Genomic DNA, 24705 nt, shown 5'->3' with positions numbered 1-24705 from the left:
CCAGCCTTTTCCCATGGTGTCAGGTCCATTCACAAACCACTGTGGTGTAACGATTTTGATCAGAAGTCTGCAGTGTTTTCTTAAGACTCTAAACTGTGGGCCACTGGCCTTAAAAGCCGTCCACGAAGTGTGCCCTACCCTCCCAGCCCTGTCTCACCCGATGTTTCCTCCTCAGTCGTCCGATGCTCAGCTGGACGTAACTGCAGTCATATCTTTGCTCTGCTTGGACACCCTGCTCAGCCGTGTCTGCATGTCCAGACCTCCTTGACCGGACAGGCCAGGTGAAGTGACTCCTGTTTGAGGGTTCTCCTCTCCATTTTCTCAGTCTGAAGCTCTCTCTTGACTCTACATTTCTGAAGTCTGCTCATCTAGATCTTCACACTTCTCACTGTTCCGCGTCCTGTCCATCTCCCATGAGAGAGAGCATCCTCAGACACAGCCTGACAGGGCCACATGCCTCCAGTGTCCCGCTAGGTGCAGTCCGGTGTTTGCTACCATCTGCTCTGTCTCCATTCTGTTCAAGGACCCAGCACGTGACTCTTTCTGCAATCTACGCAGTGGCCTTGTTCTCCCCGTTTTATATGTAATCGGGGAGGGGAAGTTGAGTAGCTTCCCCATCTCCCACAGTTACTGAGTATGGTGGGGCCAGGATTTGAGTTGAATTTCTAACGTACGTTCAACCGCCTGTCCACCACATTTCCCCCAGCTGTCTCAGGCCTCTCGCACTAAATACGCCTGAAGCTGGATTCCTGGTTCCTGTCCCTGCTGCATTCCTTCCCAGTTAGCTCCATCCTCCTGGTCACTTGCTGCTCTGGTCAGAGACCTTGGTGGCAGCCTGTCTCAGACCTGCCCTGAGTCCATGATCAAATCATCCCCAACTCCTGTGGGCCTGACCTTCAAGTTCAAGGCAGCTCGAGAGCAGTCAGACCGTCTTTGCTGTTGCCATGCCCTCTGCCTGTTTTTCTCCAGCTGCCACCACACTTCTCTGCCTGTGCTCCTCATGGCGCCTGCAAGGGCTCCTCCATCTGACTTCCTGCCACCTGTCCTCACCTTCCATTCCTGCCCTGTGCTCACCTGCCCGGTCACATCTGTGTACTTCCAATCTGCCTGTCACGCTTTTGCCCAAGGGCTCCTGAATTTGCCATTCTGCCCTCTTGGGACATTCTTACCCTGACCTCTACACGCCTTGCTTCCTGACCCAAGTTCTCTGTTCACGTGTTACCTGGGTGAGGCTAATTCTCACCCATATCCTGGCACCCTTGCCACCCCCCTCCCCCATCTCATTCTACTCAGCGCTTAGCATCTGGTGTCCAACGTATTTACCTGTTTATTACCTGTCTCTCTTACCCATACCCCGTCTCTACCTACCCCTCCCCCCTGCCTCATTCTACTGCTTGGCACTTAGCAGCGCCTGGCACTGGCTATATTTACCTGTTAGTTCATTTATTATTTGTTCTCTGTAGTACAGGGTCAATTCCAGGACAGTGAGAACTCTGTCTGACTCATGCTGTGTCCCCAGCACCTGGTGCCCGGTCCGTCCTGATCAAAGACTTGCTTTCTGAATGAGGGAGTAAAGAGAAGGAGTGAGTGGGTGTGGCTCGGCGGCTGGCGGCCTTTCTGTTCTCTCTCATGGCTGTTCCTCTGGTGTCTGGACGTGGGGTTTATCTGGCTTAATGGGTGTTGCTGGGTGTGAAGGAAAGAGCACTATGTACTGAGAGATGGCGGAGCGTGGACAGTCAGCAGTGGCCGGTTGTCACGTAGCTCATACCTCGGTGGCAAGCTGACCCTGGATCTAATAGGTTCTGTGGTTGCTTTGCAGAGGGCATGTATAGAGATCATTAGAGTTCAGCATTGAGTTAATGGAAGGATGAAGAAAGTGATGGTTTTTTAGCATTTGTTCTCTAATAATGTTTAACTGCACTTGAGTTTTACTGTGTGATAGTACTAAACCCTATTATTCTCATTCTTTGTAGAAAAAATGAAGGCGTGTAGATGTTTAACGTTTGCATCCTTAGTTTTAGTTTCAAGAAGTCTAGAATTTTCCTGTTTTTTTTTACATCAGATGGGTATTTTTAAATGTTACCTGCAGCTATTTTATCCATTGAGGAATTTATTTTGACCAGTCAGATCCCCATTTTTCCTCATTTCTGTCAGAGAGCCGATGGGAGAGGTCCCTGTGCCTCCTCCACTCCAATATGGTGACGTTGCCATAGAGGTCCGGTGACTCCATCCCAGGACCTGACCTTAATCGGGTTGGGTCCTGAGCCGCCCGCTCCTCCTCCTCCCGCATTCGCCAGTCCCCACCCCAGAGCAACAGGGGGGTCTTTCTGACTCACATCGATTTATCTCAGACTCTAGGACCTGGGAAGGGATGAACTATTGGAGGCTCTTCTAGATGTGAAGTCGATAGGCAGTTAAAATGCCAGGTACGGTGCAAGTGAAATAATTGTGTAGTCACTCTGTCACCAAAATAGGTATTTGTGAACAAAAGGTGTTAAGAAAAGTCACTGCAATTACCCTCTTTGTGAGAGCGGAATGTTTTCACTTAGAGGAGCTTTCTTCACCCACTGGGTTCTGCTGGAATGGGTTGAGGTTCGTCCTGACTTTCCTGTCACTGTTGTGTCTGCTGGTCATATGCGGGTCCATGTTGGACTCCTGGCTCCACCCCCCCCACCCCCACCCCAGTTTACTTCTCTGCGCTCTCATGAATCTGTTCGTCCCCTGCTGAACTTTCCCTGTAGTGCTTCTTCACTGCTCTTCACAACATAGTCCTTCATAGTCGCTTCCTGTTGATGGTGTCCTGTGCTGTTTTACTCTGACATTCACTGCCACCGGCCCCACGCTGTGACGGGCTGGACCAGGGGCAGTGGGAACTGTCGCTCATTTAAAACCCAAGGGAATGCTCGGGGCTAATGAGCACCAGTCAAGGAGACAGAAAGGTGGTGAGATGTTTTTGCAAACTGGTCGGCACTTGGAACCCGGCGCCGGCCAGCACCAGAGGGTGCAGAGTTACCCGGGGCACGCCCCTGCTGTCACGGAGGCAGGAAGTCTGCAGCGACCCGGGAAGTAAATAATTACAGAACAGCATGGTCAATGCCTTCGAGCATGGATGAGAATGGACAGGAGGCAGGGAGCGTTCAGCCTACGGGAGGAATAATAGATCCCGACACTTAGAAGAGTCAGTTTGTTTGGTGTTTGAAAAATATTTATTCAGCACATATCTGATGCCAGGCACCGTTCTGGGCGCCTGAGGCTCTACAGTGAAGGGACTGCCAGCTCCTTACCTCGTGCACTTTGTATGGAGGAAGGACGGGTTTTATGACGACCACTGTAGCTCAATACGTGGAGCAGCCCGGGACGTGCAGGTCCTTTGAAGGAATCTAGAGGGGACTGAGCTGCGACTCGGCGTGTGGGCCATGACCTGCCCTCGGGAAGCACCAACCACATTTCTGGGACACCTGCTACAGGTGGGCAAAGTCGGTTTGCAGTTGTGGGTATGCGTGACACTGAGTTTATTCTTGTTATTTATTCATGATTGCATTGTTTTCCATACAAACAACTGAAACCTACCTTTGTCTAAGGGTACCTAACAGTGTAGTGTGTTACTAAGTTGATAACAGAAATTTAATAATTATTTTATCAGGGTTTTTTTTTTTTTGTTATGTTTTAAGGTGACACAGGAATGAGAATTTAGAATGGAAGGTAATTTTAAATTTTATAATTGGTTGGTGAATGGAACTGTGTGAACAGAAGTAGGCAGAGCGAGAAAGTGATTCTGCCCTCCGGGAAACGGCCATTGGAGGGTATTTCTCTAACCCCCAGGGGTGTGTTCAGGGCCCTGCGGCTCCACCCGCAACAGCGCATGTTCTGAGCACCTTGGTGGCCAGGCTGTTGGAGGAGTGCTCCCTGAGAATGGGTGGGGGGATATAATAAACTGACTCGGGGGTGCCGTTTCAGCTGTTGTCTGACAGTGTTTCTGGAGCTTTGCATTTCCATGGGGAGAGAGAGCCGTGGGTCCTCGGGGTCCCTCTCTGCACATCACATTGCTGGGGAAGGAACGGTTCACATGGACCCCTGATGGTGCTGCTGACACTGTGAGAAGTCATCTCTTCTCTCTGTGTGTCCGGAGGGTTAGTGGACATCTGGTCCTTTCAGAAATGTCCACACTTAGGAAACACCCCCGGGTTCAGACAGCCCATCACATTTACTTCCACTTTTGGTTTACAGGGTTCATACAGAAGAGCGACCTCATGTTTATTGATCCAACTGTTGTGCTATGGCTGTGTGCCAACAGTACCCCTCCTTGCCTCTATGGCCTTGCTGGTCACGGCCCATGGCGTTAGGTTAAATAGAGGGTTTCGGCGGGGGCCCTGGATACTTATGGGCATTTGGGACAGAACCATGTATCAAGTGCCATGTCTCAAGGACCTTTTAGTCATGGACGAAATGTCTTGGTGATTTGGATAGGATAAGTGTCCTGCAAGGGTTTAAAGTAGCTGGCGTTTGCCACGGGCGGCAGTGGACACTGACCAGTCCCGTGCTCTAGCTGTGGGGCAGGCAGAGTAGAGGAGAACAAGGCTGGCTGACTGCACTGGGGCCTGAGCCCCGCCCTGCCCCCCTCCCTGCTGACGGAGAGTGACTGCACACTCAGCACAGAGAGCTCATTTTCCGACTGTAGCCAGGAAATTTCAAACCTATAAATAAATAACTTATGGCTAATTGTTCTTCAGTACTTATGTCTGTGAGCTAATGTTAAAGGATAAAACTGTATCTGGGTGGTTTTCTTTTGTGGATTTATTTATTTTTCCAAGTTACCCATTCAACCAGAGGTGATAAAATATGGAAAAATAATGCCATTTTCTTACTTGTAACACGCTTTAGTCTTCTTTTCTTCATGGTATGGCCTGGTCTGTGGGCTCCAGGGGCTATCTCCGGGGCGTCTTTCTGGAGCCACCGTCCTGGGGCCTGGCTCCCGGACCAGAGAGACAGGCATGCCCCCTTCTCCTTTCTCCTGCGTTTCCACCCTCCGGTTTTGTTCCGCATTTCTTTCCTAAACTCCTCTAATGTGCCCGTTCCCCCTTTCCTGGCAACTCACTTCCCACCTTCAAGTACAGCCCAGGCAAAAGGCAGCCTGGTGTTTGAAAAGCTGCTGCGTCAGAATCAGGTGCTGGCCTCGTGGGAGCCTGTGTGGTGCCCTTCGGGCCAGCCTGGCCTCTTGTTGCCAGGCACAGTGGGGTGAGGCCTCAGCCCTGCTCGCCGTGGCCTTGGGCCTGGCTGAGCCTTCCTCTGGCTTCGTGGAGTGAGGCCCCTCCGTCTCCTGTGTCTCCCGCAATGCAGCCGCCCCAGGTCTTGTTTTATGTTAAAACTTTCAAGATTTTGTAACTGTATAAGCAGAATCAACTTTTTCCTAGGTCATCACTGTTATTTTAAATACGCTCTTTTAAAATAGTTATTTTTCATTTTGTTGCAGCCCAATGATGATAATTACCCAGAAGATCACTAGTTTGGCTTATGAAATTCATGATGGTAAGAATTTAGACGTTAACTTTTCGTCATTGAAAGAAATCATATTAAGTTAATCTTTTGCTTGAGATCTTTGGTAAAAGGTAATGCCCCTGTTGAAAGCCATAACATTCATTATTAAATATGTTGCTTTGGGTAATTTCCTTTGAAGAAGAGTCAAATTAGTTGCTTGGTGTGTGTTGCTTGTCTTACACAGACCTAAACGTGTTGGATGAACACGCGGTGGTCCTTTGATATGACTGGCCTAGTGTTGCAATGAGCAAGAAAGGAGCCCGTTGTACTGAACAGTTTTTACTAAAATTGGGATTGTAACATGAATCTCAAATGAGAAAAGTGATGAAAATGTGAGTGGGAAAAATGCCATTCTTTTCCTTGGAGAAATCATAATTCCTGAAAGTGCCCGTTTTTATTTCTCAGGGATGTTTCGAAAGGATGAAGAGCTGACTCCGTCACAGAGAGACTTAGCTGTAAGGTACGTGCCTCTTAAAGCCCTCCCTCCCGTCCTCGCAGCCTGCCCTCCTGTCCTTGCGGCCCTCCCTCCCGTCCTCCCGTCCTCCCGCCCTCACGCCCTCCCTCCCGCGCTCGCGGCCTCCCTCCCGTCCTCGTGCCCTCCCTCTGACCCACACTGTCTCTGCTGGAGACGCCACACTCTCATGGCCACAGCTGACTTGTCACTCTAGAGCAGCGGTTCTCAACCTGTGGGTCGTGACCCCGGCGGGGGTCGAACGACCAAAACACAGGGGTTGCCTAAAGCCATCGGAAAATACATATTTATTATACAATATATTTTTAAGTAAAATATGTATTTCCGATGGCTTTAGGCGACCCCTGTGTTTTGGAGTTCAACCCCCACTGCGGTCACGACCCACAGGTTGAGAACCGCTGCTCTAGAGGTACCTCCTTCATGAAGACCGAGCCTCCTCCCTCTACGCACCTTCCACCCCCCAGGGTGGCGAGCCTGGGCTGGGCGTCTCTGCTAAGGTCTCATGGCACCTTGAATATATCACAGTACAGTGTACACCTCCTGGGTACTGTGAGGCCATCTGCTAAACTTTCTGTCTCTCCCTCTGCCGTGAGCCTCCCTGAAGATAGGAAGACCATGCAGTCTTCTTGTCTTCCCTGTAGTGACTCGGAGTAATAATTGCAGCTGCCATTTATCGATAGTAACGTGACGGCAAGAACTGGGTGAGCTTGAGTGTGTTAGCGTAGCACATGGGTGTGGTGTTCTCAAATAATGAAGAACCAGGAAAGATGTTCTCACTTTTTTATTTGAGGAATTCATTCTGGGATAGGCTGCTTCTTCATTTATTATAGGTACTCTGTTGACTACTTTAAGAAATAGCTTGCTTTTTGGAAGGCTTCTTTCTTAATATAATCTAATTAGAGGTCAAATATGTGTTTTACATAAAGGAAAGCAACTTCTGAAGCACCTTGTTCCCTGGGAATCTAGAACTGAGAGCCGTGTGGCTGCCAGAGGAATGAGGTGACGTCTGTGACAGTAGGCAGCCCTGCCCTTAGTGTCCGCCTCTGACCCTGGGTGGCATTCTGGAGAATCCTCTTATATTTTCCCACTTTTAAATTTCTCTACTTTGATACTCCCTTTAGTCAGTCTTTATTTGTTGGTAAACATACATTGGAATGAACTCAGTTGATGGGAGGTTGATGCGATCTGTGTGCGTCCTTGGTCTAGCCCGTGACCCACTTATCACTCAGTTCCTGTTTCATCTCTGACTCTCACTCTGGGCAAAAACCCAACCCCGTTAAACCCAGCTCTCCATGCTCCGAGCAGTGGGAGACAGCACAGTGCAAAAATGTCCGGTCTTGCTAATTGGACTCATTTTGACTTTGTAACCCCAAATTTAAGTTATGGTGCCATTTATCAATGGTGACTTAGGGCAAAAACTCAGGCAAACTCCCTTTTTCTTACAGCATATCCACTTCGGCAAGTCAAGATAACTATTTCTGTGATCTCTGTTTCTTTTCTTTCTTTTTTTTTTTTTTTTTGTATTTTTCTGAAGCTGGAAACCGGGAGAGACAGTCAGACAGACTCCCGCATGCGCCCGACCGGGATCCACCCGGCACGCCCACCAGGGGCAACGCTCTGCCCACCAGGGGGCAATGCTCTGCCCCTCTGGGGCGTCGCTCTGCCGCGACCAGAGCCACTCTAGCACCTGGGGCAGAGGCCAAGGAGCCATCCTCAGCGCCCGGGCCATCTTTGCTCCAATGGAGCCTTGGCTGCGGGAGGGGAAGAGAGAGACAGAGAGGAAGGAGGGGGGGGGGTGGAGAAGCAAATGGGCGCTTCTCCTATGTGCCCTGGCCGGGAATCGAACCTGGGTCCCCTGCACGCCAGGCCGATGCTCTACCTCTGAGCCAACTGGCCAGGGCCATGATCTCTGTTTCTAATCTGACTTTGACATTTGACCCTCTCTGACCTGACTGGCCTCTCACCATTCCCACTGAGATTCCCCCAGCCCAGCATTGTTTTCTGCGTGGTCTGCTGTAATAGCTCCCCAGCCGGGCTCTGTTTTCTCTCCTGTCCTATCCAGTCCTTCCCACCTAGTACATCCAGTAGGCAGAGATCCTTTTAATGTGCATTGATTTATACCATCCCCTCCCTGGACACAGATCCTCCAGTGGGTCCTTTGAAATTGAGAATGAACTAAGAAACTTCTGACCACGGCATGGAAGGCCTGGAAAGAGCCTGTAGCCACCACTGTCCCTCGCTCAGTCCCCAGTGACCACAGACCTTCCTCTCCACCAGGAACACCCCCTTTCCTGCTGTCATGTGCTAGCCCTTGGCCTGCTTTATTTTTTTCAGAATGTGTATTATTTTCTGATGGCATATGTTTAGTTTGACTGTCCCTCTCCCTATCAAAATGTCAGCTCCATGGGGATAGAACTTTGTCTTGTTTACCAGTATATCCTCATCATTTATTGAACAGGTCACCATTGGGGGCAGCTGTGCCCCCAGAGGACATGTGATGATGTCTGGAGACATTCTTTGTTGTCACACACAGAGAGGTTGGTGCTGCTGACATCAAATGGGCAGAGGCCAGGGACACTGCAGGATGTCCTATGTGCCCAGGACAGCCCCACCCCAAAAAGTTATTGTCAAAAATGCCAGTAGTGCTGAGATTGAGAAGCCTTAGCCTAGGAAAACACCTAGTTAATAAATGTTTTTGGAATGAAAGGATCTTTCACTAATGTCATAAATGAAGTATTGTAATTATATGTGGTTCTCATTTTAATGGCAAAAATTATCATTCCCTACTGCAGTTCCCAAAATGACTTGCCATTTGATATGACAGTTGAGCCAGAAATTATTTCAGCAGATTTCATGGTTCAGAATGATCTCCTATCCTTGCACATTGTGATACATAGTTTGACTTTGTAAGATTGAGCTGTGCTTGGATAAGCTGGCATTGTGTTTGATCTTGAAATAATTGGTATTGAAAAGGGACTTCTGTTGTCCGGCACAAGGAGCCCCTTTGTGCCTGTGGTTGCAGGGCACGTCCCGGTATGGGAGGGCTAGAAGGCACGCCATCTCAGCATTACATAGAAAGAACGGCAGGAGGAAGTCTGCGGGAAACATTTTGCTCTCATCAGTTTTGAGCCCTCAAGAGAAAATACTGAAGGTTCAAAATACTTTGAAACGTAGAAAAATAATTTTGAAGAAATTAACAAGGAGTTCTGGTTAAGTGGTGACCTCGCTAATAGTGTCAGGTGGACAGAGAACACTGTCTTCTCAGAACCCAGTTTTTGTAAAAGTATAAATACATGTTCGAGGGCTTCTCTCCACTCCTCTGGCCACACAGAGTGTTGGTGCTTTTTCGGGAGACAGCTTCTTGTGTTAGTGAGGAAGAGGGATGGTAACATGATCGAGAAGCCTGCTCACTGTCCCCAGGTGTGGTTCTTTTGTTCATGATAGTTGTGTTAGTAGACAGCAGACTTGATATATGGAGCTGGTTTTAAAAATTAAGAACATGCAGACCCTGGCTAGTTGGCTCAGCGGTACAGCATTGGCCTGACATGTGTAAGTCCTGGGTTCAATTCCTAGTCAGGGCACACAGGAGAAGTGACCATCTGCTTCTCTACCCCTCACGCTTCCCCTTCTTTCTCTCATTCTTTCTCTCTCTCTTCCCCTCCTGAAGCCATGGTTCGAGCAAGTTGGCCCTGGGCAAGATGGCTCCATGGTCTCCACCTCATGCGCTAAAATGGCTTGGTTGCCAAGCAGTGGAACAGTGGCCCCAGATGGGCAGAGCATCCCCTGGTAGTAGGCTTGCTCAGTGGATCCCGATTGGGGTGTGTGCAGGAGTTTGATCTCTCTGACTCCCCTCCTCTCAATAAAAACAAAAACAAAAACATAGCATTTCTAATTCATTTATGTGATAATATATCTAGTCTATGATAATGTAACAGTCTGATCTGTTACTAACCAGTTTTTACCTGGTTACCTGCACTGAGAACTGAAATGCTTGGTAAACTTCAGGCACCACTGGCCATTGGGACTGACCTCAAAGCAATGGAGTCAGTGTTGGGAGCCGCCCTCTCTCTCACACCCCATATCCTGTCCATCAACAGTCCCATGGCTGTACTGCCGGACTGTGGACAGGTGCTGCCACCCCACCAAACTGGGCTGGTGGCACCTCCTGTTGGGAGAATGCAGTGGCCTCCTGCCCGATCTTCCTCCTTCCAGCCTGGCCCTATGCACACACAGGGGCTATAGTTTTTTATTTATTAATTTTTAGAGAGGAGAGAGAGTGAGAGAGAGAGAGAGAGAGAGAAGGGGGGAGGAGCAGGAAGCATCAACTCCCATATGTGCCTTGACCAGGCAAGCCCAGGGTTTTGAACCGGTGACCTCAGCGTTCCAGGTCGATGCTTTACCCACTGCGCCACCACAGGTCAGGCGGGGCTATAGTTTTTTGAAACATAGTTTTTCATCGCATTCAAAATAAAATTCTGAGTTCCCACCGTGGCTTGTGGGACAGCGCTGCATGATCTCACTGTGGCTCCCTCTTGTCCTGGCTCAGTCTGCGCCAGCCACCGCCTCCCTGCTGCCCAGGGGCCCTATCCCGGGGGTTTTACACTCCCTGGTCCCTCTGCCTGGAATCCCTGTCCTGCAGTCTCACATCTCCCTCTCTACTTCTCTGGTCCCTGCTCAAAGTCCTCTTTGCTGAGAGGCTTCTCTGACTTAGTAATATGACAGAAGAGCCCCTTTTCTTTGTAGTGCTTAGCACCTCTGAACATATTTTATATTTTTAGTTATGTTTATGTAAGCTCTGTGGATGCAGAATGTCTCTATTGTTTACTGTGGTGTCAAGACACAGGCACACGCGAGCACTTAGGCCCACACACACAGACGTGTTAAATGAGCAAATGATGGACCGGTAGGAGATGGTTCTTTCTGCCACGTCTTGTCCATTTTGGGTTGTTTTCTTGTGAGGAATTAGGTAGAAACGCTTTGCAGTTGCTCATAAAGATGTGGGGAAACTCTTTAATCTAAAACTGGTTGAGATGACTACGTCCTGACCCTGTAAGGCTCTTATTGTATGGGTGCAAGTGGAAGTCAAAGCTTGCTTTATTTTGGGGATGCTGGGAGCGGCAAGGTAGAAGACGACTGTTCCTGTTATATACCCTGAATGCCGCTGGGCCGTCTCACGTGTTGCTGTCTTGTCCTTGCAGGCGTATGCCGAGCCTACTGGAGTATTTCAGTTACACCTGTAACTTCATGGGTATCCTGGCCGGGCCCCTCTGCTCTTACAAGGACTACATCACCTTCATTGAAGGCAGGTCCTACCATGTGACACAGTCAGCAGAAAACGGCAAAGAAGAGCTGCCCTGTGGGCGAGCCGAGCCGTTGCCGAACGTAAGAGCGGGACTCTTCTGGGACCTCGATCACGTGTGTCGATGAGTCCCGTTCATTTAAATATACTAATGGTTTCAAGTTTGAATTTACCTGCCAGTTTTAAAAAGTATCTTGCAAAAGAAATGACTCTTGACTCAGCGCCTAGTAGAGATGCTTACTGAAAGTGCAGTCATGAAAGAACAAGACGAGTGGCTTAAAAAGCTGCCGAGCTCCTCCGGAAGAGTGGGCGCTTTATAGCGACAGAGTGTTTTCTAGGGAACCAAGCCACCTCCCTTTCCCGGCTTCTCCCACCAAGACTTCATGTCCCAGCAAAGTCGAGTGGTCTCATCTTCTGCTTTTCCTTCTCCTTCCTGGCCCATTGAAATCTTCCTCCTGCTCCGACTCCAGCAACGGCAATGCAGCGGCAGCCAGCACTTCTGTGTGCCCCCCCCCCCCCCCCCCCCCCGTGCTGGCACTATAGTCAGACTTCAGTCACTCAGCCCTCACCACAGTCTCCAGGGTGGGGCCCTTCATTTCCCCGTTTACCGGGTGGGCGAGGAACCCAAGCCTCGGAGCCTGAGGCCCGCAGTGGGGGAGAGGGCGCCCCCACCCGCAGGCTGCACTCCCTTTGCCTGGCGGGCACCTGAACCTCTCAGGGAGGGCTCTGGGCTCTGTGCAGGTGGACGTTCTGTGGGAGTCTGCTAGAACCTAAAAGTCCCACAGAAGAGGGTGGATCAGGTGTCTGAGACCGTGAAAGGGGTCCTGTGCTTTTACAGAACCGAGAGCGGGGAGCAGAGGCTCTGCCCCCTTTCCAGGTCACTGTAGCCGAGCATGGATGAGAGTCAGGTGCTCATTCTCACAAGCTCTCACCTCTTTTCTGTGTGCAGCTCATTGTGTTTTAGACCAGAAAGCTGCTTTTGTCTTCATACTTTCTGTTACTAAGTGTTCATTGAAAAAGTATGTATCAAACTGGGTTGAATTTCAGACTTGATATTGGGTATATTTAGATCACTTCCGTCGACTGTTTTGTGTCTCCTGGCTGACCACGTGACCTTTTAGAGGTCTCATTGCCCTAAGTGACAATAAAGGAATTGGAACTCTAAGTGCTGTTAAGTTCATGAAGTCCTGTCTTGTCCCCTCAGATGGCAGTCACGCAGAAGCTCTTAGTCTGTGGGCTTTCCTTATTTTTCCACTTGACCGTCTCGAACATGTTACCTGTGGAGTACAACATTGATGAACATTTCCAAGCTACCACCTCGTGGCCAGCCAGGGTTCTCTACCTGTATGTCTCCCTCTTGGCTGCCAGACCCAAATACTATTTTGCATGGACGTTAGGTAAGTAACAAGTGAACAGACATTTCTGTCAGTGTGCTGCAGTGCTTCTTACCCCGTGCCTAGCCATGAGAGTGCCCTCTGGAGGATATATAGTTAAAGACCACTTAGAAAAATTAGGGTCACTTATATACAGGAAACAGACCTTATAGCTCATAACCAAAATATGAGGATATATATATAAAAAACAACTGTTAGGATATTCTAAAAACTGTATCAAGGCCCATTTTGTTAGATTGAAATGAGAATAAATCTACTTTTACTGTTTAACAATAAAAGACACCTTCTGGGAAAACATGGTTGATTGCTACATTGATTCTTAACACTGTTTTTCCAACTTTGTTTATACAGCTGATGCTATTAATAACGCTGCTGGCTTTGGTTTCAGAGGATATGATAAAAACGGAGAAGCTTGTTGGGACTTAATTTCCAATTTGAGGATTCAGCAGATAGAGGTTAGTAAATTAGTAAGAAGTTTGCCATATGATACTTGAAGTATCATAATTTGCTTTCCTGGGTTATGCTGTGATGTACAAGAGTGGTACTGAAGATTTTTTACTAACAATACTTCTTTCATTCAACCAGTATTTGCTGGTTGTTAACTGTGTACCCCAGGCGGAGACAGACACGCCCGGGCTCTCGTGGAACTTTGATCTAGTGGTGGTGCTGTGGTACAGAAAGATGGGTTACGATCAAGGGGGTGTCGGGTATGTGCATGTCATGGTAAGATAGGAGTCTGCCTTAAATGGGGGGGTCCTCAAGGAAATAATGTCTTCAGCTGAGCCACAGGAGGGAGGTAGTCGGCCCCATAAGCAGAGGGGAGCAAGCAGCCTGAGGATTGTGGCTCATGTTGGTTCTCGGTGTAGGGAGTGGAGACAGACAAGGGGGGAGAAGTGGAGGCCAGGTCAGGTGCAGTCTTAGAGGTCATGGCAGGGTTGTGAGCGTTAAGAGCAATTGAGTGTTGTGGGTGGGCTCCATGCCAAACGCACGTGTGACTTTTGATTGTTTAGCTTCTGAGGTGCCGTTATTCTTGCCTTTTAACAGATGAGGAGACTGAGAGACATTTTTAAACAGTCAGGTATATCTGAATACAAAGTTGGTATTAGATGATGTTAAGAAATTGTGATTTTGGGGGTCTGATTACGGGTTTTTAAAAGTCCTTATTTATTGGACATAAATTCTGAACAATATACAGGTGAAATAGGATGTTTGATATTTTGCTTTGAAATACACTTAACATAACAATGTTGGCAATAAAAATGGACACCGGAAGGGAAAAGTTGATAATTGTGGAAATTGTGATGAATATTTGTAGTGATTCAAACCTTTTGTTCATTATTGTGACCTTAAGAAGCCCTCTGAGACCTTTTCTTTCAAAAACTCCTCATAACATTTTAATATTATAGATACACTGTATATTCGTTTATGCACTAACTGTATATGTATACTTTGTAAATAAAAAGAGGCAGACTTTTTTGTTTCCTAAAAACCAGTTTTCATCCTTGTGGGGGTGAAATCACCCCTGTTGAGAAGGCATGGTATAGAAAACAGTGAAGAGAAAAGAAGGGAGTTCATTTTTGTGAAGCAGGGAATGGGTCTGAGTGTTCAGGGCTGCTGAGATGTCCGAGAAGGTATGAGCTCACAAGCGCCTTTGGCTTTAATGACATGAGAGTGTATGGAGGTATTTGCTAACAGACTTGAGGGAGGGATAGGCATAAAGTCCAGACCGTGCAGCTCGTAGACATTTATTACCCATCTAGCTGAGGGGACAGGTGATGGAAGGGTTGAAGGATTTGTGCTTTATTTTAAAATGGAGAGACTGAAACATGTTTACTGATTGGAGAATGTTTGAGGAGGTAGAGTGTGAAGATACAGTAGCGGGACAGAGAGACTTATTGATAAGTGAGGTCCCTAAGAAGATGGAGAGAGGGACACGGTGCAGAGGCAGGTGGACTGACCCGATGGAAGAGGGACCACTTCTATTGTACCATCAGCACAGGAGGAAAGGAAAAGTGTAGATGCAACTGAGTTTGTAGCTTTACTGGTGAGAACTTGGCATCCGATGATTTATATCATTGCTAGCTATAAAGGAGGAGGCAGAGTTACTCTCTGTGAGGGATGGAGGAGGGATAGGACCAGACATGCGAGAGTGGAGGAATTTTGAAGCATTAGGTTGGACCTTATGAAATTGCTGGCATTTATCTGGCTGTGACTTACCAAATAAAGACAACTTCAGATGGTTCAGTTCATTTTCAAGAAAAGGAGAATGAACTGTCTAGGGAGGGAAGGGTTGCCAGGAGACCAAGGGGCCCATCGGAGTGGAGAGCCAGGAGTGGCGGGCAGACGTCTCACACGTATGTTGTGTGGTGTTCTGCGCTGAGCAGTCAGAGGCTGTGAGGAGGAGCACGGTTCATCTGGGTTAGGATTTGGTAGGTAGGTCAGTTATCAGGGAGAGGAAAAGGCATCAAGGGTTTTGATGAGAGTAGTGGACAGTGGACCATGGAATCTACAACGGTGAGAAGGGGGTGAAGACCTGAGGAGGATATCGTTCTGTAGGGAAGGAGCAGAGGCCAGGGACCCAAGGTACCCCCCTGCCCCCAGATCAAAGGACAGCTTTCGTGGGAAAGCTTAGCCACACCTGGAAGGTGAGAAGATGGTAGCAGGCCTGCACAAAGGCACACAGGAGCAGCCGTGCAGGGCCACCATCTGGGGAGCCGGGGGGGGGGGGGTGTTGGCTGAGGGGGCGTGGAGCCGGGGACTGAGTGACTGCTGCTGGAGGGGACGTCCGTCCAGTCCTCCGTGAGAGTCATCTGCTTACTGTCGGGTTCCTGTGGGACAACTCCGTGACAACCCTGACATGTGAGCACGGAGGAGGAAGAGGTGGTGTTCCCCCGGCGCGCAGCCGGCCCTGCAGGGCGCAGCTCGTCCTGGGCGTGGGCTTGCTGGGGGGGGTGGGGGGGCAATGTTAGGAAAGAAATCGCTGTGCCACCATCATTGTCAAGTTCGTTTATTTTTAGCACAATAAAACATTGTTACTTATACTTAAAACTTCTTTATCTTGTTGGGCAAAGAAAAAAGTTCCTTTGTTTTTCAGATGTCAACAAGTTTCAAGATGTTTCTTGATAATTGGAATATTCAGACAGCTCTTTGGCTCAAGAGGTATGTTTCTTCACAAACGATCTTCAGCTAATAATCGAGGTTCAGTGTCACTGAGTTCAGATTCTGGATTAAATTAAGGATGTGTTGAATGACATTGTGGCCTTGGTGTTCACCAGGAAACACTGTTAACATCCTCCAGGGCTGAGCCATGAAGGTCATTGTCACTGACCTCTCCACCGGCCGGTGAAAGCCTTGGCCAAGGTCAGATCACAGTGTCCTCCGCCCTTGTTCATGCCAGATCTGGTCAAACAGAACAAGTGACTGTACTGCCACGGTGCATATACCCTAGATTTCTCCAGAGCAATTCCAGTTTTAAAGTATTTCAGTTCAACAGATCTCTGTATGGAGGCACAAGACGACAGAGACAGAAGACTCAGTCTCTGCGAGTTCACGGTCTTGCTGCAGGCGCGGCAGAAGGTCCACAAGTGCTGTGCCCTGCAGTGAGAGCACGGGAGAGGGAGCAGCGACCATGAGGGCACTGGGAAGACTGGCAGGACTTTGCCAGGTGGCCATGGGGAGGTAGAGGAGCTCAGGTGGGGGACACTCACAGAAGATAAGGTGAGGAAATTACTCAGACACTCAGGGACCCCCATCTCACGGTCCCCAGTGAGGCAGTGCTCTCGTGGACTTTGTTTTATAAATTGCCCTGTGGTGCTGGTGCTCTCAGCCCTTTTGCAATGTCCGTTATTGTATGACAAGGTGGTTATCATTATCCCTTGCTATCCAGAATACACCATCATCGCTTTACGTTGCCTTGCACCCACCCCACCCCACCCCCGTGGCTGCGGCGTTTGTGAGCTAATCTGTAGTGTTATTTTTCTTGTTGTTGTTGAATTTTAAATTTGATACCTTAGGAAAATCTTATTTTCATCTGAGTTCTCTAGTCTGTTACAAGAAAACTTTAGAATAAACATTACCTACTTGTCAGAAAGAATAGTGTTATTCCATAAATTAAAAGGTCTTGATGTTACTAATGGAAATAATAAAACAGTATAAATTAAAAATAACTTCAACCATAGTTAGATTTTTTTTTCTTTTGGTAACTAATATAGACTCCCAAACACTAGAAGTTATCATTTTATCTATTCCGTATATCAATAAGAAGAGGAAAATTAAATTCCTTTTCTTAAACTTGACACTTAATAGCTGTACGTCCCTGAGGGTCCAGATGACATGAGGCCTAAGGTAACTTGTGGCTGTTTCCCTGGTTCCCCTGGACCCCCTCAGGTAACGAAGTGACTGCTGTGGGCTCTGCGAAGTCTGATCACTCACTCTTGTCGGTGCTTCTTATGGTTCCTAGGGTGTGTTATGAGCGAGCCACCTTGAGTCCAACCATCCAGACCTTCATTCTCTCTGCCATTTGGCACGGGGTGTACCCAGGATACTACCTGACATTTCTGACGGGAGTGCTGATGACGTTAGCGGCACGTGCTGTGAGTACCAGGAACTTCCGTTCATTCCTCACCAGCGGCCCTTGAGCGGGGACAGAGGCGGAGCAAACTGTTCACGGCTGGTCAGGGCAGCACGCCACTCTCTGTGAGCACGGGGTGTGCGGGTGCATTAGCTGAGGGCTGCCATGGGCCCTGCACTTGGTCTGTCTGAGAACACTTGGCACACACAAAGTGGTCGTTGTCATTACAGAAGTTTTCAAAGGAGAACTGAAACCTGAGTTAAGATGATCAGATGGGCGGGGCTTATTTTAGGAATATTTCCTGAGGCTATGATCCTTGAGTCCTGGTGTGGATGCAGAATGGGGTGTGGATGGGCCATTCTGGGGGCAGACTCTTGAGGGGCAGGGCAGAGTTCTTTAGAGGGTTTGCCTGGTTGGGACCTGGAGTAACATTTTGGGAAACAGTTGAGCAAGTTTGTTGGTGACATGGGTGGGAAAAGAAGAGGGACACTCAGAAGTCAGAGGAAAGTGACATGACAAGAAAGGGGTTGTAACAGCTTATGTGTCATTTATAGGTAGGGTGGCTTCATTTCACAAACGAGTAGGTGTTTACTGTATTCAGTGGTAAGGTACTGTGGGGTATATGTGAGGCAAATGTCAAGGATAATTAACTAAGGGTGGTTGTGGTCTAAGTAGGGGCATAAGGGGTGTGTGTGTGTGTACACACACATGTACATGTACCATAAGATGTATGTGCCGGATTCCCTGTGTTTTATAGATTGTAAGTATCATAGGTGTTTAGAGGGGAATGAAGTCTCTTTTGGTTAAGTTTACAAGAGGTAATCTCATTAGGAAAGCATGGTTGGATTTGGGCTTTGAAAGATGACAGTTATTTCACTAGTGAGTATAATGGGAAAATGGCATTCTAGGCATGGGAATGACGCTACAAAAACCTGGTTTGAAAGCTCATGGTGTGTTTGGGCATGACAGGTCAATGTGGTGGGAGCAGAAGGTTCACGTACGCATAAATGAGAATAGTGTGGAGAGGCCAAGGGCAGGCTGCGGGAGCCAGGCAGTAACAGGGACCGCCAATACCAGACTGCGCAAGAGTCTTGTCCCTACTCCATCTGCACGTCATGGGGCCACCTGACTCCATCTGCATATCAGGGGACCAGCTAAGGATTTCAGCTGTGGGAGTGCAGGGCTGAGAGCCCTGACTCAGGGAGCTGGGGGTGGGGGGTCTGGGTAGGACCTTGGCAGGACCTGGGCGGGGGGGATGAGGGGGGGCAAGGGCTGGGCAGTATCCATCCGCCTTGGGCAACACAGAGGGTAAAGAAGATGCTGTCTCATTCTTTGACTGCTGTGAAAAGTGGACATTTTTTTTTTGTAGTTTACCAAACATGATTTAAGGAGCTCTAGGCAATGTTATTTTAACTTTTTTTGAAACGTTTGACTTGAGTACAACTTTCAGTCCATAGGGAAGTTGCCAAAAACTGTGTGCTCTCCTCCAGACACACTCTTGTCCCCGTGCACTGCTCACTTGCTCTGTCCGTGTGGGCGTGTCCTCTGGTCCCTCTATCCCATGCCCCGCGGACAGTGGACAGCAGTGCACTCGGAGGAGCAGTGTACAGGACAAAGCAATATCTTTGTTTCTTTATTTCAGATGAGAAGTAACTTTAGGCATTATTTCATCAAGTCTCCCCAGCTGAAGTTACTGTACGACATTGTCACCTGGATGGTGACCCAGGTAGCAGTCAGTTACACAGTTGTGCCGTTTGTGCTGCTCTCTATAAAGCCATCGTTCACGTTTTACAGGTGAGTGCGGCTCTTACAGTCACGTCCCTGGGAATGACTTCATTTTTAAAAGAAAGCTCCTTGCAGACTTACTGATCTTGTACATTCTGTTTCGAGCTCGGAGAGCCTTTATTTCTCGGTACTTGATTTCTCTTGTATTTTAATGGAAATTTGCACTGTAGTGGATCTGTGTATTTTTTTTTCTTTAAACAACATTTTTAAAGTTTATTGTATGTGGAAAAAGATCAAAGAAACCTCCCTGCTATTGGGTATGATGGCCAAGGTGTTCTGCCTCCTCCTTCCTGCAGCTGAACACATGCTCGGCATGTTTCAGCCTCAACCACATGGTCTCCAGATTCTCCATATCGTGGGCTCCCCGCTCACGCCTCAGATGACAGTCCTAAATTAGAGAAATTTCAGCGGACTCACCACTGCATCAGAGTTCTCCAAGGGTTAATAGACAGTGTAGCTGTTCTTTACAAGGAATGATTAAGTCTCTTCATTTCTTTAGTCAAAAGAACATAAATTAGTTATCTTTCATTTACCTGTTTTTGTTTCACTCTGTCTTTCCTGTTTCATCCGTCATTTTGTCATTATGTAATGTAGAAATTATTGTCTTGAATTTCATGTTTTATTTATCTAACTCCTCTCCTTCCCCTATGTTAATGGCATCTTTGAGATCAAGTACTTTATTCTTTTATAACTTCATCATTACCCTAGCATTTAGAATGACAGCACTCACTATGTGGTCAAAAATTATTGAATTGAATATGACGATAATCAAACAGGAACTCCTGCTAAAATTCCATTGTAACAAAATTGTTACATGGTTTTTAATGCGACCTCAACGTTTGAATTTTTGTCCAGGCTTTCTTTTTGTTCACAATCATTTGAACTTTTGCTTGTAGAAACAGTTTGGGCCACATTTGGCTTATGCTTAATTTGAGGAATGAAATTTCTAATAATATTTTTAATAATGTGACATTTCTTTATTTCGTGGCAGTATCATCGATAAGCAGTATTGCTCACCTGTCACTCACTTCATTAGAATATGAATATGAATAATTTAACTAGGGAGCAGGAGGGACCAGGGCAGTGGCAGTCTTGCCTGTTCCTGCATTGTCTTGTTTGCTCAGTATTTGGTGCTGTGGATTTGAGAGATTACTTTCAGCTACTAAGAAGTGCTTCTTTGTTTTTGGTCTATTTAGCCGTGGCCTTCTGACCCTTACAAAGGAACGTAATGTGATAACGGTCTCATGCATTTAATCTGCCTGGGTTTGTACAGAGGTTTCTAGGTCCCCCCCTAGTATACACCGTGGCGTTTCTTTCGAGGAAGGGCCAGGGTGGATAAGAGAAGAATGTAGTAAAGAAACACATCCGAAGAGGGCAGGTGACATTTTGACAAGTGTACCATTGTTAAGAGCTGTTAATGATCAAAATGTAATGATCTTTTTCGTTTTTCTTTTAGCTCCTGGTATTACTGCCTTCACATTATTGGTATCTTAGTATTACTGTTGTTGCCAGTGGAAAAAACTCAAAGAGGAAAGACGACACATGAAAATGTGCAGCTGTCACGATCCAAAAAGTCTGACGAAACAGAGAATTCTTTGGGACAGAATAGTTTTTCTATAACAAACAATGTGTGCAATCAGAATCAAGAACTAGCCTCCAGACATTCATCATTAAAGCAATGATAGGGAAAGCACTCAATGGCTATTTCTTGTATGTTAACAGAAACCAATCTTAGCACCTTCTCAAGGGGTCTGGGTTTGTTAGAAAGAGTCAGTGGGTGGGGAAATGGGACAGTTGTGGATAGGGAGTTTCCTGTGCCCTTGATTGGAAATGGAGTGAGAGAGCCCCTCCCATGCCATGTCCCCGTGGGCCACGCCTTATATAAAATATTTCCATTATTTCAATGGGCGCTCAGGACCTCAGCGTCTGTCCATAGGGTCATGTGTGTGCCCTGTTGCTGAATGTACATGTGTGTCCCAAGGCACTGCAGAGGTGGAAAAACAATTGTGTCAGTCTGGATGAGGGAGAGAAATTAACTTTTCCAAATGAATGTCTTGCCTTAAACCCTCTATTTCCTACAATATTGTTCCTAAATGGTATTTTCAAAGTGTACTATTGTGAGACCTCTATTTCAATATTTGATGTTATGTGCTGTGAAGGAATTCTGGGGAAATTTGAAACAGGGTATTTAAGATTGTGGATACTTTAAAAAAAATGCAATAAATATCTCAGTATTTGAAGGGTTTTCTTAAAGCATCTGAAGTGACTGAGTATGTAGTGAACCTGTAAACAGTGTGGATGCCAGGTTATGGGTAGCTTATTTTCCTGGAGAGGAAGTCAGAGGGCATCAGTCAGAGAGCCCTTCAAGGAAGAATTTCTTAAACATAATTAAAGATTGGTAATGTGATATTTTAAGCTTGTTTTCTTACAGAAGAAAGAGAGAGGATGAGGCAGGCAGGCAGGAACAACGCACCGTGTGGGTGGGGGCTGGAGCCCGGGCAGCGGGAGAGGGCAGGTGCACGGGGCAGGTGCCAGGTGCTCAGCAAAAGGGCTTTTACCCTTATTTGTCTGCGTTTTTGTGATAGGTATGACATAAAAGGTTTAGTAACTTTTTAATACATTGGACTCAAATGAAATTTCTCAGCATAACTTATATAGAATTATAAAAGGGTTGTGAAGATGATATGGTCGATTGTTCGAAGGGTTTTGAAAGAGAAACCACGGTGCAGGCTCCTGCCTGGCTGTGCACTTTCTCACCCTTGACGCTTTAATTCACATTGGGAGAGTTTTAGGAAAATGAGAACTGAATGTCCTTGGCTCGCTCTGAACCACATTTTTAGAGAGTAATATAAATTAGTTTCCAAACTCTTAACTTCTCACATTAAAATTTTGCTGTTAACTCTTGTTAATGAGTTTTTGATTCTGTAAGTAAAGAAATGTGCTTTGATGTTCTGGGCCATTTTTGCCATGATGAACCTGCCTTGACTCTCAAGGTGTCTCTCCGAATCCCGGGGTCCCATGATGCTGCCGTTGCGGGAAGGGAAGGGTGGCAGGTGCCAGCCTGGTGGCAGGGCCTCGGCTGGGACCTTGCACTGGGGCAAGTGAGGTGGTGGGCGGTGCCTGCAGGCCGCACCTTTGTTTGACCAGTCTCTTGTGAAATCTATTTTCTTTTTGCCTTAAGTTATTTAATGAAATGCAAGCTGTCTCTCAAGGGTGAATCTCTTTCTTATTTTTATTAGTAAATTTCCAAATGAAGGTAAGAACAGAGCAACCATCAGGCTTAAGCGAGGTAGGATCTCACTGAAAGAAGAAAGGCACAGCAAGCTTATCTGGAGCTCTTATCCGCAGAAATATCAATGGATTTTTTTTTTTTAGAGCTTCAGAAATACTTGAGTATTTGTATGAAATGTGTTCACTTTTCTAGGGGTGCATTTTTTCCCACCTGATAAGGTTAGCCGTGCCCTGCCCCTCCTGGGGAGAGTGGGCAGCTGGGTAGATGCTCTCTCTTTCCCAGCTTGGCAGGGAGCCGGCCGAGCCGGGAGAGGGTGCACAGGAGCGGGCGTGGGATGTGTCTGCCAGCCTTCTCTTGGTCAGTTACTGCTATGGAGGCTCTGGCCACTGTTCAAAAAAAAAACATGTTTGGAGTTCAAAAGACAAGCCTAGGCATGTCCCCAGTGAAACAAAAGAGCTTGATAGAACTTTTTGTTTGGCCTCGTTAGCCATCTACAAATAATCACCATTTTGTTTGTTACCTGACTGTTTTATTTCCCAGCCTATAAACCTAAGCACTGTTGCCTCTCGCTCAGTGAATGTAAGCATAGCGCCACCATTGTGAAAACAAGATCATCGATGAGTTTTCCAATTGCTTTGAAGGTAAACAGATTGATTTTCAATCCACCTGGATCTGCTAGGTTTTACTGTTTTCGGTATGAAATGGTTTTTTTTGAATAGCTCTTCTCTAATTATGGAGAAACTTATTAAAAAAAATTTTTTCCCATTAAGTTTATTGGGGTTAATTTTGGAGAGGTTATAATCACAAGTATACACTCTAGAAGGAAAACGAAAGAAATCATTCTGATTCTAAAGGTGACTTTTCTGCTCCTGAAGAAACTTCCGGTGCTCTATGGAGTGTCTCCTTGGAGTGGTGGCAGGGTTACCACGTGGACTCCCAGGGGAGGAGTTGAGACGCCCTCCATCCCTGCGCTGTTCCTAGATGGCGAGCGGGTACTGCAAGGCCCACTGCACTGTGCGCCCACTTCCTTCTGAATCCCAGGGCAGGGCCTTTGCAGATTTATAGTATTTCCCCACTTTTCAGCTGTCAGCAGATGACTGCTCGATACCATATTTATACTTTTGGTTAATGATTATACTACTCAGGGAAAAAAATGAGCAAAAATAATTATTCTTCCTTTCATTTAATTTGATGTATCTCAGATGTCTCCATTTCACTAGCGGCTTAGTCTCGGTTTTTACAGTAAGCATTTTTATTGGAACTTGGGGTGATTGGGGAAATTTATTTAGCTTGTAACATGCCCTGCATAACAGAGGTTTCTTTGGTTTCAAAGACGCCCAGCCACTGCTTACGCTGCCGCTGTACTTTGGGTGGAAAAGGATCTTTGTTACTGATCCCCGCCACATGTGGTGTTCCCGTGCAGGGTGTCCCAGACACCAGTTCTGAGAAGAGTGTGCAGTGAAAAGGCTGGTTCTGAGACGCGAAGGCAGTCCACCCTGCAGCCCTACTGATCTTGGGGGAGACGGAACCTTCATGTGGCTCAGTCATTCGTGAGCCTGTGACTTGGACCGGTCACCGGTGCTCTGGACCAGAATTGCTTAATAAGCCCAATGGGTCAGTGCTAGAAGTGTGTGGCCAGTTGTGTCTGTGATGAATGGAAGCCTTTGCAAGGTTTGGAAGAGTCACGGACAAGGGCACATTCACGCTCAGAATTACTGTCATGGTCATGTACTTTCTTACTTGTGGACAAAGCCCTGGCTTTTGAAAAGGTTTCCAGGGACAACAGAAGAAAACCTTTCAGTCCTTTAATTCAGAAGTCATAGCATTTTTACAGACTATAGCCCTTAAATGAGTTCTTTCACAGTGAAACAATCTCTGCTGAAGAAAATGTATTTTCCTTTAGCTTTCTGTGTCATTGTTCTGTTTGTGTTGTGTAACATTGAGGAAGAGATATACTAAGGGTATTTTATACAAATTACCAACTTTACTGGACAAGGTTTATCACCATATAATTTCTCAAATATTATTTCATTCAAGGACATTTAAAACATAATTTAATTACATGCTATTTTAAACATTAGAAAAATTAAAATTTTTTGCCATTAAAAAATCTTTCCTGTTTCAAATTTTTACTATTCATGAACTTTTTGTTTCCTTATCACAAACTGTTTAAAATTAGTCATTGTTTTTAGAAGCTATGCATTGTAATTGAAGGGAAAATATTACTTGAGAGGATTGTTTCAGAATGGTGCCTGTTATTACTGTCAGCAAATGATTTGTCCAGAGTGTTAGATATAAACTGGTATTTTGTGGAGTTTCATTCAACCACTGTCATCCATCCGAAATTGAACAGTTAAATTTAACGTAGGTGCAGAATTCTAAGTAACACTGTGAAGGGAGGCCTTCCCTGCCCTCCAG

At 46.8% G+C, this 24705-nt stretch overlaps 1 protein-coding gene across 10 annotated transcripts in view; it reads left to right on the top strand.

Moving 5' to 3' along the window:
- The window catches only part of MBOAT2 (membrane bound O-acyltransferase domain containing 2), a 92007-nt gene extending 67615 nt beyond the window's left edge, over positions 1-24392 (top strand). For 7 of the 10 annotated variants that reach the window (XM_066385920.1, XM_066385919.1, XM_066385921.1 and 4 more), the window contains 9 exons: positions 5471-5526; positions 5941-5995; positions 11206-11389; positions 12511-12703; positions 13052-13155; positions 15795-15859; positions 17160-17292; positions 18913-19064; positions 20512-24392. In XM_066385920.1, coding sequence (XP_066242017.1) covers positions 5471-5526; positions 5941-5995; positions 11206-11389; positions 12511-12703; positions 13052-13155; positions 15795-15859; positions 17160-17292; positions 18913-19064; positions 20512-20737 — 1168 coding nt within the window. In that variant the 3' untranslated portion in view covers positions 20738-24392. Of the gene's footprint in view, positions 1-1564; positions 1584-3146; positions 3468-5259; positions 5347-5470; positions 5527-5940; positions 5996-11205; positions 11390-12510; positions 12704-13051; positions 13156-15794; positions 15860-17159; positions 17293-18912; positions 19065-20511 lie in introns of those variants that run through there. The other 3 variants (XM_066385928.1, XM_066385927.1, XM_066385924.1) reach the window with 3 other exon arrangements.
- The last annotated feature ends 313 nt before the right edge of the window (positions 24393-24705 follow it).

The sequence above is a fragment of the Saccopteryx leptura genome, chromosome 5, assembly GCF_036850995.1.
Source record: "Saccopteryx leptura isolate mSacLep1 chromosome 5, mSacLep1_pri_phased_curated, whole genome shotgun sequence".
Classification (NCBI taxonomy): Eukaryota; Metazoa; Chordata; class Mammalia; order Chiroptera; family Emballonuridae; genus Saccopteryx; species Saccopteryx leptura.
Note: the sequence above shows the minus strand (reverse complement) of the source record. Positions and strands in the feature narration are given on the sequence as shown.